This window comes from Aedes aegypti, chromosome 2, assembly GCF_002204515.2.
Source record: "Aedes aegypti strain LVP_AGWG chromosome 2, AaegL5.0 Primary Assembly, whole genome shotgun sequence".
In the NCBI taxonomy this organism is placed as follows: Eukaryota; Metazoa; Arthropoda; class Insecta; order Diptera; family Culicidae; genus Aedes; species Aedes aegypti.
The window spans coordinates 86622196-86642595 of NC_035108.1; the positions used below are offsets into that span (position 1 = coordinate 86622196).

Below are 20400 nucleotides of genomic sequence, written 5' to 3' on the forward strand. Positions count from 1 at the left end.
TTATATCAATCATGCTTTGCAATGTTTCATTCTTATATATTACACAAATAATACTTTACAACAGATCACAGACTTGAAAACTTATGCTATCACTTCGCGGTCACTCTCCTCCACAGGATGGAGCCTTTGGTGACATTGTCGATTTTTCAATAAAATGTGAATGATCCTGTGAAAAAATAATAATCGTCAATTAAATTCACGTCTGATTCAAATTTCCAACACATTCACTCACCCCACAAACAAAATATTCACTGCGTAGATTCCGGAGGCCACAAAGTTGAACGCTTCTGGCGCTGTCGTCAGTGTTTGGTTGTAGATGTACGTGAACAGTGGAGCAGCAGCCAGTGGAACTGTAGCCGTCAAGGACATTGCCATGGAGTATACCTTGGCAATGTCGTGCGAGGGTAGAATATTCGATGACAGGGTCATCAAGGCCGCTCCCTCAGTTCCTTTCAGTGGTGTTACCCCAGTAGCCAGATACAACTGCCAGCCATGACTGGCTAGTCCCTTGATAAAACTATCTCCCGAAAAGCACAGCACCGAAACGAAAGCGATCGCGATGTCCGGAAGTTTAAACACTTTCTTCAGAATCAAGATTCCCAAAAAGTTTCCTACGATGATCGAGAGCAGATCCGCCGACTGCCACATTGTATACTGCTCCAGAGTCCAGTTGAACTTGTTTCGGGTGAACAAATAGAATATGTTGCTTCCTCCGGAGCCAAGCACCGAAAACGCACCGATAACCACGGTCAACCAAATGATGCCCCTGTCATATCCGGATCGCGCCTTGAAGAACGTGTTAAAGATATCCATCACCAGGTCCAAACGGAATATCTCTCTAAATTTGCGGTAACGGCCCAATCTCAAATTATCCGTTGAACGATCCACGCTATCTTCTATCAGAAACAGCACATAAGCCATGCCAAAGAGCATCATGCTAGCGGAAATCATAAACACCGTAGCGGTATTGGTCAATTGGAGGATGAAGCTGCTGGATAACATCCCGACGAAGGCACCTCCGAGGGAAGATCCTTGTAGCATGCCCATCCGCACCGCACGGTTACCTTCGTTGCTTACGTCAGCAAGGTAGCTGAACATACCGGCATAAAAGACCGTAGTTCCACCGGAAATGGCCGCTGGAATGTCGGCGTACACGTATAGCCACGGATTGAGGGGTAATAGGGAGGAAGCTTGGCAAATGATGGCTTTTGTTACGTAGGAAACGATGTATCCTGTAAAGAAAGGGAAAATATGTTAGCATTTGATTCCTCGATTCACTTGTGAAGCAAAGGGATGTCATAAGCTGTAGTCAGTATTTCCAAATTTCAATTTGATTCGGGCAGGAGATCTTAAAATTCATTATGAGAATCAAAATTTCCTTCCAACTCGCGAAGACAGGACACGTATACCTGGAACGAAAATATTATCGAACTTGAATGAACCTTAAAATTTTCCTTCGCAGGGTTTTAGTTTATAGTTTATGGTGTCTTTTTTTTTTGGTGTCGTCATTGCTAACTGTATACACTACTGTGACCATTCTATCTTTTAACCCGTATAGGCCTGAGTGAAAGCAAAAGTACTAAAACCCTTACCACTTAGCGAATACTTAACGGATTTAAATATTTTTTTGTCACTATACTGGCCCACATATCTAGTTTCTAGAAGTGGCCAGAGGAACTCGGGAATACTCCTGTAGCCGGAGTTATTGCAGTGGGTTACTGGGTCAAGTCGGGTAGAAAAAGGCAATTTTTTGGGACATGTCAAGTTATCTTTATTTATTTCCAATGGCAATCATTTTAGTTTGCATAAATCATTAATATCTGATATTCAACCATATAAATAAATAGTTTTTCGCTGTTTAGACTGTACCAAATGTGGCCACTCGAACTTAATGCCCTAAAGAACCGTCTCTAGATTTGATAGGTGCTAAACCGTTTCAAATCTCTAAAAGTATAGATCGAACATAATAGTTCACTAAAATGCGTTACCATAAGCTTGATACAGATGTTTAGATACAAATTGTGCACTTAGTCATAAATTTGAAGCATTCTTGGGGCCCAAAAATGGTAATTTGTAGGATCAATCAAATGCAGTTGACATAATTATTCAATTTTATCGATTGTCAGAAGGTTTACGCTGATGCGTTTTTCTTAAAACTCCTTGATGTAGTGGCCGCATTATAGCCGATTCTGGAAATTATCTGTGACTTGAAATTTGCCTACCTCCAGGGGCACAGCAGCACAGAACCCTTGTAACCCGACCTGACCCAGTGATTCACCGCAATAACTCCGGCCACAGGAACAATCCCGAGATTCACTGACCACTTTTAGAAACTAGATATGTATACGAGTATACTGACAAAAAAATAATTGAAATCCATTAAGTATTCGCTGAGCGGTGAGAATTTTAGTTATTTTTCTTTCACTCAGGCCTATACGGGTTAAACATGTTTACCGGCAAAAAAAAATAATATTACTCGTTTCATCCAAAGCATTTGCTGCGTCGTACTGAGTCTGAAGTATGCACATTCAACTACATTCGTAGTTGTGCTTGGCAGAACATTATCCTTTAATTGTGTTTTGATTGCACCATGTTGAAGGATTGCATTGGATTTATCTTAGCAAATAAACAATATACGAACATTCCCTGTACAATAAAATGAATTTTGAGACAAAACTACTTAATATATTTTCTAAAATCAAAAGAAATGCTTTAGATTCTTGGCAAATTGATTGGGATTCTAGTGATAAAGGTCGATGGTGTCATTCCATTTTTCCAATTGTGGATGAAAGTACCTGGTTTAAAAAACTGTCTGTCGGAAGAAATTTCATTTGCATGTTTTCAAGACTTATTTCTAATCATTATATTTGTAATAGTCATTTATATCGTATTAACATAATTGATTCAAATTTATGTGATTGTGGAGAATCTTATCAAGATATCGATCACATAGTTTTTTATTGCAAAAAATATATTTTGCCTAGGAAAAAAATAATAGAAAAATACAAAAGTTTAGAAATTACAGTACCTATATCTGTTCGTGATATTCTTGGTAGCAAATCGCTTCCTATGTTAGAAATTTTATACAACTTTCTCAGAGATATTAGTTATATTGTTTGATACTGCTTTGCTTTTTATCTCTTTCGTTTCAGAAATCAAGAAAATAACCTTCCTTTGTACCCTGCAATAATCCTCCCTTTTTGGTTACTTCCTTTTCAAGAATTCGGCTCTGATATGGATCACTTCCGGTTGAGCCTTTAGTTTTAAGAATTATTTTTGTAACGTAATAAGAAAAGATAAAGAGGTTTTGTGCCCTTTTGAGAACGATTTCCAATTGATATCACTCAAAGGGGTTTTTCCCTCTTTCAAAATTTTTAGTTAAATAAATAAATAAATAAATAAATACTTAATATATTTTATAAACTGATATGGTCTTCTAATTTTAAGACCCCCGAAGAGTTTTATAAATCAAAATTTCCTCGCATGTCAATTCCCGGGAAGGCAATTCTTTACTTTCTAATGATTACAAATCAAAACGCTGGGAAATATATAGGAAGTTCCTTAGCTGAGAAATCCAAATATTCATTTACAAGCTGGAAATGATTTGATATCTGCAATGCTGATTTGCCTTCGGTCAACTACTTATTGTAATTGAAATGCATCTTACTGCAACTTATAGCGCTGAAAGATCATTGTGTTCATCGAAAAACTTGAAAAAAAAAAAAAAAAATAAAGTGTAGCACAGGCAAAGAGTGTTGGAACGCTAATGTATGTGCATCTAAACTTTCGAGCAAACTGCGAATGATGTAGATTGATTCAGTGTAAGAATATTGTAATTGCATTCAACCATTCATATTTGAACAGTAAAATTTTCAACAGCAAAATTTTTTGAAGAATTCAATATTTGTTGACACCTCGATGTTCTTTCATTCCCATAAGCGTAGGGTGATGTGCTAGTATCCAACGTATTGAGCTTCGATCAGTGAGAACCTACAGTTTTCCCAGTATTGCAGTGAATAATCAAAGGAACCGAAAAACTTAAAAGTAGATGGAGTACCGTGTACCTTTTAATTCCGCTCCTAAATGCTTATCTTTGACAGATACGCGTATTTCGACTACCACTTGCAGTCTTCTTCAGTGTCAGTTACTCGTATCCACTGAAGAAATCTTCGCATCTCTCTGCCTTGAATACTAACACCAGATAAGTACCTACACAATCAATCTACCTAGGAAAATTTTTCGACAGGAGTATACCTGTCATGTCTTGGTCAAAAATTGAAAAAATACTTTTCCTATATTTATTTCTTGCCCTCTTATCTACTACTGCCTAGCCGTCTCAAAAATATAATCCAGTTCTTTTGATTTTCCAGTTTCACTTAAAGGAAGGGTTTGCATTCTATGTATCATATGATGAAAAGCCGCCATTTTATGTTGATAAGTGTGGTTGGAAGTACTCGGAATAACTCGCATAGTATTAGTTGGTTTCCGGTAAATTTCAAATTCAAAGTGAGACGATTCCCTAGTAATTAGCAAATCCAAAAAAGGTAGTTTATTATCCTTTTCCTCTTCATGAGTAAATTTTATATCTTTGTGAATACTGTTAATTGCTTCTAAAATTTTGGGCAAATAATCCTTTTTGATAATGCTAAACACATCATCTACATATCTCCACCACCGCTGTGGTAACAAATCTTTCTTTTTCAAAATGCTTTCAAAATTGGCCATAAACAACTCGCTCAAAAACGGAGACAATGGATTACCCATAGGTGCACCTTTTGTCTGTTTATAAAATTTACCACGGAAGCTAAAATAGTTCTCTTCCATACAAAGTCGGGTTAATTTGATATAATACCGAACTCTGTTTTTCCAATTTGACTCATTGTGTTGGTTAAGTAGCCATTCTTCCAAAAGGTTTATGGCTTCTTTAACTGGCACACTAGGAAATAATGCTTTAACATCAAAAGAAACCATAATTTCATCATCTTGAATATACCCAGAAGCCTGAAGTTGGCTTGCAAACTCCTGAGTATTGTTAACTGAACGGCTTTCAAAAGGTTTGGGCATGGATTGGAATTCCTTAACCAGCCACTTAGCAAGTTTATGTGTAGGAGACCCTTCTGCTGACATAATTTCTCTCATTTCATTGCCAGGTTTGTGAATTTTTGGCAATCCTTTAATTCTTGGTAGAACTGGATTAGAAACTTTGAGGCGGCTAGTGTTATCTCCAAGAAGTGGCTTACATTCTTTTAAAGTTTTTTCTACATTTTTACACCATTGTGGGAAGTGGATCAACTCTAAAATGCCTATAGGGACCAGTGGTTATTTTTTCGTTCATTTGATTATCATAATCATATTTATCCAAAATAACCACTGCATTGCCCTTGTCCACTTTTACATAGTATACCGACTTATCCCGAAGTTCACTCAAAACTTTATCCTCATCACAATTTTGACCTCTTAATTGAAATTTCTTTCCTTTTAATGCCTCTTCAGTGTCATTTCTAGCTGATTATTGCAACTCTATTGGTATTGTATTGTAATGGCGGATTCAACATCAATTATTGTCTGTTCAATATCTGGTTTTGTGGCAACCGCATATGCTAATCCCTTATTGAGAAGTGTCAATAATGTTCTTCTGAGAACTGCTGCGTCGAGCGATTGACCACAAAATCTTCAATAGAATGGACTTTCGGCAATGCTGTTACCACTTTATTGTGCTGCTTATTCTTTAAAATTGCTATTTTTTTGAGTGAATATCTTTCTTTTTACGTGCTTCGCACTTCTCTGCTTGTATCACCTTGGTAAGGAAAAGTGGAAATTCCCAAGGGTATTGTTTGGCCAAATTCAAATGTAAACTATAGCACTTCAATGTTTGTGAGTTCAGTTTTGAGTGCAACTTCTTGACACTGGATCGTAAATATTCTGATTCCATTTTCTTAATAATGTCCTGGGGGACCTGACCTCCTTAATTTTATGACTCTTTGGTGTGAGATTAAGCTTACGACACTCACTTAAAAATGCTATGTCCTTTTTTAACCCTGCGATCGACTTCTTCAGCTTGATAAAAGTATTTGATTTGGAAAGCGTGGAAGCCATTACAACTCTTTACTGAATGTTCGAATCCTCTGAGCAGAATCTCAAATAGAGAAACTTAAAAGTAGATGGAGTACCGTGTACCTTTTAATTCCGCTCCTAAATGCTTATCTTTGACAGATACGCGTATTTCGACTACCACTTGCAGTCTTCTTCAGTGTCAGTTACTCGTATCCACTGAAGAAATCTTCGCATCTCTCTGCCTTGAATACCAACACCAGATAAGTACCTACACAATCAATCTACCTAGGAAAATTTTTCGACAGGAGTATACCTGTCATGTCTTGGTCAAAAATTGAAAAGGGGGATAATAATAACATGAATTTGAAATTTACCGGAAACCAACTAATACTATGCGAGTTCTTCCGAGTACTTCCAACCACACTTATCAACATAAAATGGCGGCTTTTCATCATATGACACATAGAATGCAAACCCTTCCTTTAAGTGAAACTGGAAAATCAAAAGAACTGGATTATATTTTTGAGACGGCTAGGCTTAACGGATATAGGAATAGTACAATACAAGCAGTAGTAGCAGCACCGGTTTTGGCCTTACGCCAGTTGTAGCCATAGTGGATTATACACCGTATTACATAGCTAACCAGCATGAAACCTTATGTGTTCAATAGATCACATTCAAATGATAGAGCTACATTTATTTACTCGTCCGAATTGATGCAAAACATAAGTAAAATAATTTATTTTTCTTGTAATTCTTACTCCCATACACCTCATTTGGCCAGGGTACTTCTAATTTGACCACTCCCATAAGAAATCAATATGAACCACAGTTAAATCTATGGTCGAAACTGGTTATAGTGGCCTGTATTGACCAACGAAATTTTCAAAGCAAAAAAATGGTTTTAGCTCAATTTTGATATTTTTCATACATAATATGGATTGAAAGCTTGTGTTTGACATATTTGTAGTATAAATACGACTTCCCATATAAATTTTACTGACATTCTCACTTAGGCTCGCCAAAACCGGTGCTTTTACCCTACGATGGATTGAAAATTCTCAATTATACGCGGTCTTAGAAGAAATTTCATAAAATTTCGTGAATTATAGAAGTTTTACGGCATCTGATTGAAATGAAAACTTTCAGTGAAGAAGTACAAAGGTTTTCCATAGTGAAAATAAGTACCCGGCGAAGTAAGTCACACAGTAGGGCGGGAAGAAACTTGTATCGTAAAGTGATGTGACTGGTGTCGATCGCTAAGCATTTCTCTCAAATCGTGTTCACCCATGCGATATCGGTGAAAAAGTGCAAAGTGGAACAAAACCCTATTTCGGAAAAGTTTTGGAAAGTTTCACCTGCTACAAAAGATTCCTTTTACCTAGCGGTGTTAATTAACATCCAAATGCATGCTTTAGGTATACGAGAGAAGTTGAAGCTTGCAAACGTTAATTCTTTTTATAAGGTTTATGTAAAATATTTTTAAATTTTTCTTCTCGAAGTTTTTTACCATCGGTTTATTTACTTTCACAAAAAAAAACATAAGCTTCAATTTTACAAAACCCCCCTTGGTTGCGCTACTGCCTCGTGTAAAAATTTTCAAGAGAGCTATATTTCGATTTGAATCATTAACATTTTTTTGATGTAGCTTTATCTTGTAGCTATTTTTAATTTTTCCTAATTTGTTTTGACATTCAATATAATTGAATTACGAATAAACATATATTTTAGGAAATATTTGATGAACTGTTGAGGGTTTTTCTTCTTCTCAAATCATGTTGTCAAGGCCATAAAAAGATATCATTTAAATAAACCGTTCCTCACATTCCACATTTATTTTCCAAACCTAGTTTCAAATTTACATTGAGGATGAGTAAAAATATATATTATTGTTTCTAAAAATTGTTGTTGTCTCAAGGATAACATTATGTCAAAATTCTATTTGATAATTCTAAAAACATCCAACCAGTACAGGATTCAAAAAAATAAATAAATATGCATCCCATGAAATATTGTACTAGTCGAGACTTCATCAAGGTAATGTATCGACTTATTGGAATCGTCCATTCAGCGCTTTCAGGACTGGTATCTTTACAGTATAAGGCCAACAAACAACATGCCAAAACATCGAGTAAATTGATTATCAACACTGTCATAGATAGCAAAGTCAGAATGATAATAAATCTTTGAGCTGTTTAGTAGAATACCTATAAGTAGATGAAAAAACCGAATTTAGTACTCGACTCGAGTCTAGTACACGACACTGAAAACGGCCTTACAGTTGAGGTCGAAATACGCGTATCTGTCAAAGGATACAAACTATAGTGGAATTAAATGGTATAGTACTAAATTCGGTTTTTTCATCTACTTAAAGTCACAATGTTAACATGAAAAATGTTTAAAAATTTATTCAGCTCCGTAATGCCATATGTCACATGAGCCTCAAAAAGAGAGCAAAAAAACGTTCAATTTTACTTCTTCTAATCTAATTTAAATTGTTTTAGACTTCAAGTGTAGGCATACTATGCCTGATGAATCGGTGGACGGGGTTGATGGCCCAATGGTTATCGCTTCTGCTTCGTAAGCAGAAAGTAATGGGTTCAATCCCAGTCCCGTTCCTTTCCTCGTTCTTTGCATTTGTATATTCCACTTGGTTCTATCTTCTACTCCTTATCTATCACAGTTGATCTATCACAGTTCATAGCATTTGCTAGAACCAGAGACGGACAAAAACAACCGTTTCCCAACGCACCCATTCTTCCCTCATTATAGCACGCCTTTCTAGCCTCTCTGCCATAAAATTATACCTGCCATACACCTTCCCGCATGAACTGGCGTAGATGCAGGGGTATATCCAGTCTATTGTGGGAACCAGTTTAATGCATCATGAATTCCTCCCCCTTCCTTTCATTGGTCTGCATTCTGACGTGGCAGGCACCATTGTTGCCTAAAAATATAAGTCCCAAGCAGTCATCTGGTTGGATCCTTGTGTGTAAGTGCAGCTGAACTGGAGATACTGGAGTAGCAACCACGGGCGGCCAATCAACCAGCTCAAACTCAAGCTCCTCATACTTTGCCTGATAAATCGTCCACATTGGAGTTTTTCTTATAAAACATTTAGACTTGTTTTTTTTTTTCAAATTTTTATCGATAGAATATTTTGAGCAAAGGATTTTCTGAAACGACCATAAACTAAAACCCTGCGAAGTGAAATTTTAGGTTCATTCAAGTTCGATAATATCGATCTGTCATCGAATATTTTGTTAATGTATCAGTCAGTCTACCTTTGTTTATTGGAAGTTCATTGGCAGGTTTGTTCCATGGACCTATCCGATCAAATATTAACATTCACGAATCATATAATGAATTTTCATCTTAACAAGTTCTTCTTCTTCTTAACAAGTTCATAAATGTAAATAGACATTTAAATACAAATTTCATACGAAAGATTACAATAAATTATTATGACACGTGAAATTTACTTAGAATTTATTGGACACTATTAAAAATCACAAAGATTTTGTTTATTGGAAGTTTAAAGTGAGATTGATTCAGGAGGATTGCTTCATGAAAAATTCTTGGCCATATTTTCAGATTTCATTTCGGGTGAAATCCTTGAAAATATCTTAAAGAATTTCTTCGCGAAATATCTGTTGCATTTGAGAAGTTTGAAATTCTAGAAGAGAATCTATGGATACAGTTAATACGAGTAACGGACACTAAAGAAAGGTACAAGAGGTAATTGAAATACGCGTATTTGTCAAAGGTAAGCAATTAGGGCGCAATTAGAAGGTACAATATTTACACAAGTCTACTTTTATGATTCTCTTAATTGAGATTCTGTCCAGAGGGTTGGAATACATAGAAGAGACGAAATTCTTGGTTTATTAAATTCAAACAATTGGTGTAATTCACTCAAAGCTCATATGATTCCTAGTTGATGTCTTATAGGAGTTTCGATGTTTGCCTGTATACTATTGATCCTTCATAGTTTTCTGGCAAGATTGTTTTTTGCAATTTCTCATCGTAATAGGCTGTTTTTGGTCACGCCAACCCGTCATGGAATGGCCTTCTTTCTCGCATTGTCGTATGAGTCTATTACCTAACTGAAAAGCGTATGGTAATGACTCATTACGCAACGCATTTGAGTTGTGTAATGGTTCATTACACAACGCTTTTCAGTAACGTATTGAAGCACAACCATTTATATAACTATGATTCTTATGAAGAAACACGGAGAGGTCTATTATTTTTGTTCAGGTTTCCTCTTCCGCTCAGGTAGAAATTCCATTACTTTTCCCGCCGTTATTCGCACTGAACTCGAAACAGACGATCTTGCAGCCGAGGTACTTGGCATCCTCCATGCCTCTTCAGAATAGAAATATCTACCCCAGAATCTGGCAGTTGAGACGCAGAAGATCGACGAGAGCAGTGTCATGTGTAATCTGCTGGTGACGGAAGTAGCTGCCGAAATGTTATATTAGAGTTCTCCGGTAGGAGACCAGCCAGAGCCACTTCCGCTGCCGACTCAATAGCAATCGGACCATCAGAACCGGAATCGCTCATTGTTTCAAGTAATGATGCTATCCGATTCGAACGATGGTTTGAAAAATTGTGACAATTGCTCAATACAACCTACTATGATCCGAATTTTTCAAACACGGCTATGGGCGGCCATGTGCAGATTAATGAAAAATAGTTTAAAAATTATTCTTCAACTAACCTTTCATAAAATTGCAAAAAATGTTGTACGCAACTCGGTGCAGAACTCGATTTTTACAGCACTCGTCGTAATTATCCAACGAGGATTACCGTACAACTCGTGCTGTAAAAATCTTCATTCTGCACCTTGTTGCGTAAACTACTATTGACGAACAAGGATGGAAATCTAGTGATCATGACAAAATTCATGATGCATCGCGGTTGTTCGTTACCCTGCAACAACGGTTAACCTTTTGTCGTCAAGTTATCACAACAATCTACGCTCCGTGAATAATGCATCGTGTTGCACGTGTGCTAGCGATTAGTTGGCATTAGCATTAGCATTAAGCTTTTCGCACAAATTCGTAGGTGGTACAGTCCTAGTCCATTGTATGAGGGCTGCCTCCTTCCCGTCCGTTACCAAAGTCAGAAATTTGGGACTAACCTCTAACTCTCAGACAAGATTGACGCATCCTCCAATAGTCGAGAGCTGTCCTGGCCATGTCCTTGCGAAAGCTGGGGAATTGGAAAGGATGATTGATTGAACACCTACTTAAGAAAGATGCAGAGAACTCTACGACCTTTCATAGTTGTTACGGGATTTTGTGGAATGTTGATGGAAAGGGTATATGTTCGGTAAACAATCTAGCCGTGTGCTAGCGATTAGTTGTTCACAAATCAAAGTTTTATCAATTTGATGATTTTTCCACTTTTATTTAGTGATTTACTTCCAGATATGCTGTTGGTGATTCTAAAATCATTCGGACATTGATTGAGCGAAAAATAATAGCGTGAATGTGGCATGATTCAAGTTGATCGCTACTTGTAACAACATCCGACGAACTCTTTGTCCCACGACAAACAGTGCATCGGATGCTTCATACCGTTTTGACTCGAAATCCGGACACTTAAGCACCGGGTTAACTTCAACCACCATTTTTATTATTCATAATATATATTTCCATTATTGTTTGTGGTTTATCATTAAGTTAAATGTTTATTCTATTGTATGGTGTAATAAAAATAGTGATATATTATGCAAAAAATGTTTAAATATGCAAAAACATGAGATGTGTCTTGATTCGAAATCCGGACACTATCAATAGGTTGTTTCGAATTCCGGACACTTTTGCTTCGAATCCCGGACACTTCTATTTGACATAATATTCGCATATTTAGTATAAAATTCAAGTCTCGATTCGGAAAAAACGCTGAAGCTGCCTGAAAGGTACACAAAGCTATTAAAAAAATGCTCCACTCACCTTATGCTAGCGCCTGGATTCATAATGCATTACCCCACCTATAGTTTGATTCATGGTAACACTCTTGATTTAATGGACCAGTCACAAAAGTAACACAATTTCTTCTTTGTAATGTTCAAAAATTAATGTTCGTTGGTTAACTAGACACGACAGCTTCCAATGAACTAGATTAAACTTAGTTTTCTTTAAAATATTCTTGTGCGTTCGGCTTTCGAAGCAGTCAAATAATTTGCTTCTTAATCCGGACACTGAGAGTTTTTCACATAAAACCATTAATCGGAGCATTTTTCGTCATTTTCACTTCACAGGAATAGGACACAAAAGTTGGCTCTTCATTTGTAACGTGATTTCGCACAATAACACTGTTTTCAATTCATTTGAAATCGAATCTTTATTCAATAGCAATTGCAAGATGCAGTCTAACGAGGACTGAAATGTGTGAACTATCGATACGCATTTTGTTTTTTTATTTTTATTTTTAATATATTGCAGCCTACTGCGATATGTTAACAACTATAGCATACAATTAAAGTTGAAGAACAGTTTTGTACATAAGTAACATAGAAAAATTTGTATTTATATAATTAAAAATGCAAAAAAAGTCATAGTGTCCGGCTTTCGAAGCGTCCGGCAATTCGAAGCAAAACGGTATATCCATTCTACGCGTGCATAATGAGGCGTTGGAATCATGCTGCTATAAGAGCAATGGCCCTCTTGGACCATTCAAATACAGCTTTGATTTTTGTTTATCCTTGTTGACGAATATCTGATAAGGTGCTCGGGCAGGTCTGTCGATGTTTTTTAAGAATTCTTTTTTGGGACAATAGCGCCACTAGCGTTCTACTACTTATATTTCTATTGTTTCCAATAAAGTTTAGAATCTAGAGCTCGTGGTAGATAACAATCCAACTTTCAAAAATCAAATGTAACAAAAATATAATTTAACTTATTAAAAGAAAATCGAAGCTTTTTCATAAGAATGAGCTTCTGGTCTTTAAACAAATTTTCAATCCAGCTATGTACTAGGTGTTGTAATTCCAGAAAGGTTCCATGGAGGATTCAGAACAAAGTTTTGAAGAGACAGTCAAACTTACCCACGCATGGAATAATCATCACCGGTTTCCTCCCGAACTTGTCCGACCATGGGCCCAAAAACAGCCCGCATAGCGCCGGAATCACCGAGGTAATAATGCTACTGGTCATGGTAATTTTCGCCACCGTTGGCTGCACCAAGGCTTCCAATTCCTTCGCGCCCGTCGCATTGGAATTGGCACCCAACGTTGCACACAGGCTGGCATTGTATCCCATGTACCAACACGTCTGATGAATGATCTGATTGGACAGAACGATTCCTGCATCATCCACCGGAGGACAAATATGAAACGATACAAAGCAAATCGCATCAATCAGACATTTTTTCGCCAAGTCACTTGAACGCGGTGTTCCCCCAGACCGTTATTATTAGAAATAAAACTCCATCAAATCTGGGCTCCTTAGTCGTTTTCTATGGTCAAGCTGCATTCCAGGGCAAAATTTTTAAAAAAAAGTCTTAGAACCTTTTTTAAGTTACGCTCTTTTGAAGGTCGAAGTCTTCAAATTCGAAGAAAATCAGTGATGTTTGAACGAAATTCATTTACCATGATTACCAGAAAAACATGTCATCAATTTGGCAAGGTGACTACAAAATCCAGCCATTGGAATTGCATTGCCAATACGCATGATCGATGTTTGTCATTAAAATAATGACAAAAAAATTCACTTATTGCGAGTCTCTTTCTGCATCCGAATGCGGGTTAACTTTGGGTGGCAGTGTCTAAAGGGAGACCTAACTGTACCTTCAAAAGTGAGTAACTTCAAAACGGGCCCCAAAGATTTTTTTAAATTTTGCTCAGACATGCAGCTTTGCCACAGAAAACGACTGATGATCACAGATTCTATGGAGACTTTTTTCTGATAATAACGGTCTTCGGAGGCACCATGATTTAAGCCACACAAAACAAGCAACCTGACATGCTCCATCCGAAACAAAGCGCCACTGCAACGGGCTCCAATGAAAGGCATTGCCGTTTTTTGCTGGTTTCCGCTACGACACTAGTCGCTGAACTGGAACCCGAACCACTATTCGACCGCGCCAGCAAAGGTGTATCTTCGTCAATACAGTTTACACTCGCGGTGGACGTTGTTTTACTGCTACCTTCGCTGTCCATGGTTGATTCGCATTTGGATCCTACATTGAGTGCCAGGTAATGGCGAACTATCCTTTGTTTGCCACCAACAGCTCTTTGCAATACTCTCTATAAGCTTATCTTGCGACAATGTGAATTACGGCGTGATAAGTAACGGTAGGACTCATTATCGATGATAAAAAAAGTGCTTTCTAATCAAATCGAACTGCCAAAAATGGAACCACGATGAATCACTTCCGAACCAGTAGTGTCTGGGATGTACTTCAATGAGTCATTCACATCCAACGATATCAAAAGAGCAAGCACTCTCCTAGACTCCATTTAGCGACTGAATTGCAATCTCACAATCGAACTCTAATTGATCGTTCAGCTGCTATCGATATCGGAAACGAACAATACGCGTGATTGTTTACAAACTGCAACACTGATATGTTGCTCCTCATTCAAACACACTGTAAACACATTTCACGGCTTCATTACGAAGAAGGAGGCACGCTTCCTCGTGCAATCGGGTCAGCAGTGCCAATGTCTCGCGATCAAGATTACGCGCGCGCAAAAGCTTGGCCGTACGCAAGCGCTGCAATCTTATCTCAACTCCAGCGTGGAACTGCGAGTCAAACAAACAAAATCAGCTGTTAAGGGGTTCGTTCGACTGGGGTTCGGATTTCTGTTCCACTCGCACCGTGGAATGTTACTTGTGAGTTGTGACTTCACGATGATGTTCGCATGCATTGAGCAGAATGTACAGAGCCGGATCGAGCGTTAGCCTGTGGCATGAGTCGTGCATCACGATAGACTAAATACAAGCCTGTACTCATGCGAAACGGTCAGATCGCAATTTATTGCACGCAGAACGCGAAACAAAGCGTAATGACGGTAATTACAGTGAGAAGTTCCAGAGAACTTACTCTGCATTACGAACGAAGGCATTCGGCTGGGTTCGGTCTCTAGTGGGATAGTTTTGGACTCCACTTCCACAAGTTCAAAGTTGTTTTTCCATAACCGAAGGAAGTAATGCAAATATTTCAATTTTTATAACATTTTAGTATTCTGCATTGTCCTCCGGTATCCTAGAGCTGTGCTCCCAGCCGGAGTGTCCAGAGATTAAATTGTTCAGACTCTTCACCTTTTAACTAGCATCACGATAGCGGTCGTTTAAAACGTACAAACGCTGAGGGTTTGCACACCGTGCGTCCAACAGCCACCAGGGGATTTTTTTTTATTATCGTACAAATTGGGCCGAAGGGTCTCAGATTTTCATGAAACTTTTTCCACAGGCAGGGCTCATGGATATATGAATAAAAAAATAAATTGAGAAAAAATCAAGGTCGCCTATTTCTCCGGAAAACTCAGGTGGAAATTTTTTGTTATCCCTTGACACTACTTACTTTGAAAAAACATAACTCAAGAACGAAGCATCGTAGAAACAAAGTTTTTACATGAAAATTTAAGCAAATTTTCTCAAAAATCCAAAAAAAAAAAATGAACTGAAAAAAGTTTTCCACAAAATTTTCCACCGTTGGGAAAATTTGTAAAGAAAAGCCGGAAAAACTATGCCCGAACTCGTGGAAAATTTTGAAATTTTATAAGCTTTAATCACTGAAATTTTTGGAATGCACTTTTTTTTCGTTTTTGAGTTATGGCCATTTTTGTGAAAAATGTCCAGATGTGCCATATAAGACTTTTCTTTGAAAAATCATAACTCAAGAACGAAACATTGTAGAAACAAAGTTTTTATATGAAAATTTAAGCAAATTTTCTCAGAAATCCAAAAAAAAATGAACTGGAAAAAGTTTTCCACAAAATTTTCCACCGTTGGGGAAATTCATAAAGAAAAGCTGGAAAATCTATGCCCGAACTCGCGGAAATTTTTTAATAAAATATTTTTGAGAAGGAAACTTTATGAGCTTCAATTCTAGTAACTTTTAGGATGTACTTTTTTTTTGTTCCTGAGTTATGGTCAATTTTGTGAAAAATGACCATATTAGCCTTTTCTTTGAAAACCCATATTTCAATCGAAGCATCAGAAAAACAAGGTTTTTTTTATCAAAGCAATTGCAAATTTTCTAAAAGATCTGAAAGAAACGATATGGGATTGGTTTAAATGAAGTATAAGTCGGATTGGATTATATTTTTCATGAAACATTACACCGTTAAGCAAAGCTAAAAAACACTGTTTCTTTTCCATTCCAAGGGATTCTTTCTTTTCTATGGAACAAATAAGATTCATATTATATTTTTCTTTATTTTTATTTATTCAATTATTCAGTACATAACTTACATTTTATCTTAAAACTATCTATTTTTTCAACCGGGAAGATTGCCTTTGGTTGCTATCACCAGAAGATTTTCGTTTCTTTGTAGCATTGAGAACAAAGCATGCTGTATTTTCTTGGTTTTCATGTGCATCTGAGAATTCACTCGCAAAAATGCTTCGTTCGTCTTTTGGAATAAATGAATGATATTTTTTTTTGTTCCAGGAATTGGAACAAGGTTAGAAAATCTCTCCTGAATTATTTTTTTAGCCTCTGAATAGTCATTTTCAGTTGCATAGATGAATTCCCAATCTTTTTTAAATTGATCTTTCATCTTTTGCGACACAGCCCAGTCAAAAAATTGTTTGGCGTTATGAATTTCCGCTGACTTTCTAATACTAGCATCTCTAGCCATTCGCTTAATATTGCCACCGATACCATCACACGGACCTTTTCCATGTGAGGTTGGGAAAAAGTGCCATTCTGCTCTAATTTTAAAATCATTTTCATGGTTGCATACATTTTTGAAATTTGATTTATTTTTGTACTACTCTCCACAACCATCAGAAAGATAAATGATTTTTTCAAGCTCAGGAAATTTATTTTTCAATCTTGAAATTAGTTTTGTTTGAAAAGCATAAACTGATGTCGTGTTATGCTTTTTTATGTCAGCAATTACAACAAAATTTAAGACTTTGAACGAAGATTTGTCTTTGTAATAAATTACATATAGATGTATTGTTACTTGAGGTCGTACAAAGTAATGGCTTTGAATGGAATCTTGTATCACGCACGAATAATTTTCCGCGAAATCCATCTGCCACATTATTTCTTTGTTTTCAACTAGTGATTCCTTTTTAGCTCTTATAAATTTATTTTGTTTATCTACTTTGAATTGATGCACAAGAAACTTCTCTGTGAGATTTTTCAAGTTTTCTATAAAATCATTTACCTTTTTCTCTTTGTTGATAATTTCACAACGAGGAGAAATAATCCAAAAACAATACTTAACTTCTTCAACGTTGTTTTCATCTAAGCGATTGGCAACAAAATCTGATTTCTTTAATTTACAATCCTCACAGGACCTCAAGTAACAATCATCTGTACTATCTGGACATATCATTTGACTAGTCAAAAAGGTGTTAAGTTTTTTTTCTGTATTATGAACTTCAAAGCAATTAGTTTTTTTTCAATGCATCAACCATGAATTTCATATTCTCATGTATCATGCAAACACAAACATTCATGGCCGATGAATCCTTTGTATAAACACATTGTTTTGGTTTAAGTTTCCAGAACGATGTGAATGAGACAGATTCCTGTTCACTCTTACAGGTTTCCAAATATTGTTTATATAAAGTATCCAAAGGGTCAGGCAAAAGGCGTTTTTCGACATTTTGGCGCACTCCATTGGGTAACTTAATAGATATGGTATCTTTCAAGCCAGGAAATGGCCGACTGATATCATCCCTTAGGTAGAATTTGAAACTATGTCTTAGACATCTCATCCATGCGAGGGTCGTCTTACTTTTGAAAGTTGTTGAATCCCTAAATTGTATTTTTTTTGTTTCAGTTATAACGTGTTGAGACACGTCAAAATGAGCTTTAACTTTGGCATATTACCAATTCATAGGAAGTAATTTTAGAAGTTCAATTTGCTTGTCAGGTTCGGCTTTTGTAACAGCTGAGTTCAAATTTAATAAAACGGAATTAAAATCCTCTGTATTTCGACAATATTAGGCGGAAACCAAGTCTTTATTTTACTCAAAATTTGATTGAACATTTTGTCCATAGAAGCATTGCGATAGTTACTACTAGAAGCATCCAAACGTGAAGATTTTACTTGAAAAGAAATTTCCAAGAATTTAGCAAGCTCTTGTAGAACCAACTGACTCACCCGAGGAAGGAGTTTCCTTTGGCGACGCCAACGAAGATAGTGGTGAAACTTGTTCCTCAAACGCCATTGCTTCTGGAAGATCCGTTACGAGAGCCTTCTGGTCACCGGTAATGGAGCACTTCACGCAAATTTTCATCTTTTCCGTAATCCACCGAACTCCATTCGAATGACACTTACTGATGAGGCCTTGACTGGTCGATCGAAGATTTGTCCTTACTGATTTGTGGCCGTCCAGTCCGAAGGGGTTACAGCATAAAGAATTGTATTCGTAATATTGAACTTTGTCCATTTCAACAGCTTCGGGAAAATTTTTTTCACTTTCCAAAAATTAACAACGAGGAATATACAGCTGATAGACAACATATGCACTTTCTCACTGCTCTTTGTTAGTTTTTGGTAAACTTATGATTCTCAAGCCATTTCAACGCTTTAACTTGAATTGGTAAATACCTATTTGTCATATTGTCTACCCATTTATTTAACTGTCAATTTTGTAGTTACCTAACAGGAAAAAATTGCATACATTCTGATTGAAGAAAACTTTGTTTCTATGTAGTTTCGTTCTTAAGAAATTTTGTTTATGAACTTATAAATTTGTAAATATATGGTTCAAACAGCTCATCCTAGCAATATTTGATCATGTTTTAGGAACGAAAAATGAGCGTATTGAAAAATATTGCAGGATTGGATCTTATTGATCGCTCTTTACAAATATACTTTATTTGAAAGCTGGAATAGCTAATCGGGTTTTCATTATTTGTTTTCATAAAGAGTGAAAAATGACCTGGGAAACTGATTCCATTTCAAAAATTTCATATTTTTGAGATAATTTGAATCCGGTTCGACAAGTCATGATGAGTCTTGAGTCATGATTTTTAAACGAAAAGGCATGTATGGCAAACCTTTGCATTTTTCCGGAAAAATAGGCGACCCTGAATTTTTCTCATTTTTTTTTATTCATATATCCATGAGCCCTGCCTGTGGAAAAATTTTCCTGAAAATCTGTGACCCTTCGGCCCAAACCCGTACTGTAATAAAAAAAAAATCCCAGCGAAACTGTCGCATTCAACTTCACTCGCGAGTTGCACGCGCATACCTAGCACGCCGACGACGGGGCGAGCTGTTTTGCGGACTCGTTAGAATTGGAGCTTTATTCGGTGCGCAGTGGTCTTCAGCTGGGAACAGCTGAAGAGGTGCGGAGAAATAAAACTACTGACTTGAGGTTCGTCAAGACTCATGCCCACCTCTGTTTATTGATAGCCTTCTTTTAAACCGTATTACAAGTAGGCATTCTTAAGGCCTAAAGGTATGAGTGAAAGAGGCGCCTGGGACCACCAGCAAGTGACCAATCGATTAGGTTTTCACCTCAAACGAATGTTTGGTTCTCCAGATTTGTGCTGTTGAAAATTTGAGGTTTGGCTTCGATTCATCTTCCCCTTAAGCGCTACGTAATAAATAAACGCTGCCTCACGTAAATATTAAAACCTAAAAGGTTTTAGCTAAATAAAAATGAAATTTAGAGGTGGTGCCAATGACTTGAAGGTGCATTTTCAAGTTTAAAAATATGACGTTCAATGAAGATATCATTACTTCGTAATTTTCTGGCCAATTTTGAAGCTTTTAGCATCGTTCTCTCCAGATTCAAATTTATAAAAAGTTTGTAGAACATTGACTATTATTTTTTTTTAAAGAAATGTGTTGTTTGGACAGCTTCAAATTAACTAAATTAGCTTCAAGGGCAAGTAAAAAAAAAATGTAATTAGTCATGAAGCTATGATCAAAGATAAATTTTTGACTTTATCTGGTATGATATAATTTTGAGTAAATTGAAAAGAAATTGAGAGAAAACCAAAAGTCTAGTGTCGGTTTTACCCCGCTTGCGCAATTTTCACAACTATCTTGAAGCTAAATATTTACAATTCATATTTTACTTAACTGAAGCACATTTTACATTTTTGTTAAAGCATGGACAGGTAACTCGTTATGTTTTTACATAAAAATCCATTCCGAAATCCTTAAGTGAGCATATGTGTTCCACCGGTGTG

At 36.7% G+C, this 20400-nt stretch overlaps 2 protein-coding genes across 2 annotated transcripts in view; one reads left to right on the forward strand and one right to left on the reverse strand.

Annotated features, from left to right (window-relative positions):
* LOC5571819 (proton-coupled folate transporter) lies at positions 1 to 14247 on the reverse strand. Its single transcript, XM_001659901.2, has 4 exons — positions 14023 to 14247; positions 13112 to 13369; positions 233 to 1232; positions 1 to 166 (listed from the first exon to the last, which is right to left on the reverse strand). Exons 1-4 carry the CDS (start codon positions 14222 to 14224, stop codon positions 82 to 84), a joined length of 1545 nt encoding a protein of 514 aa, XP_001659951.1. The 5' UTR covers positions 14225 to 14247; the 3' UTR covers positions 1 to 81.
* The window catches only part of LOC5571820 (proton-coupled folate transporter), a 25372-nt gene continuing 19147 nt past the window's right edge, over positions 14176 to 20400 (forward strand). Inside the window, exon 1 of the mRNA XM_021841448.1 lies at positions 14176 to 14260. The gene's annotated coding sequence lies outside the window, so the exon portion shown is untranslated. The remainder of the gene's footprint in view (positions 14261 to 20400) is intronic.

What these genes read in the sequence shown, in the direction of transcription:
- LOC5571819 (XM_001659901.2), bottom strand. Translation starts at nt 14,224, where the DNA reads ATGGACAGCGAAGGTAGCAGTAAAACAACGTCCACCGCGAGTGTAAAC. An exon ending in TTTCGGATGGAGCATGTCAG is followed by an intron (nt 13,370 to 14,022) that starts GTTGCTTGTTTT and finishes TGGATGATGCAG; the next exon opens with GAATCGTTCTGTCCAATCAG. An exon ending in GTGAATATTTTGTTTGTGGG is followed by an intron (nt 167 to 232) that starts GTGAGTGAATGT and finishes ATTTTTTCACAG; the next exon opens with GATCATTCACATTTTATTGA.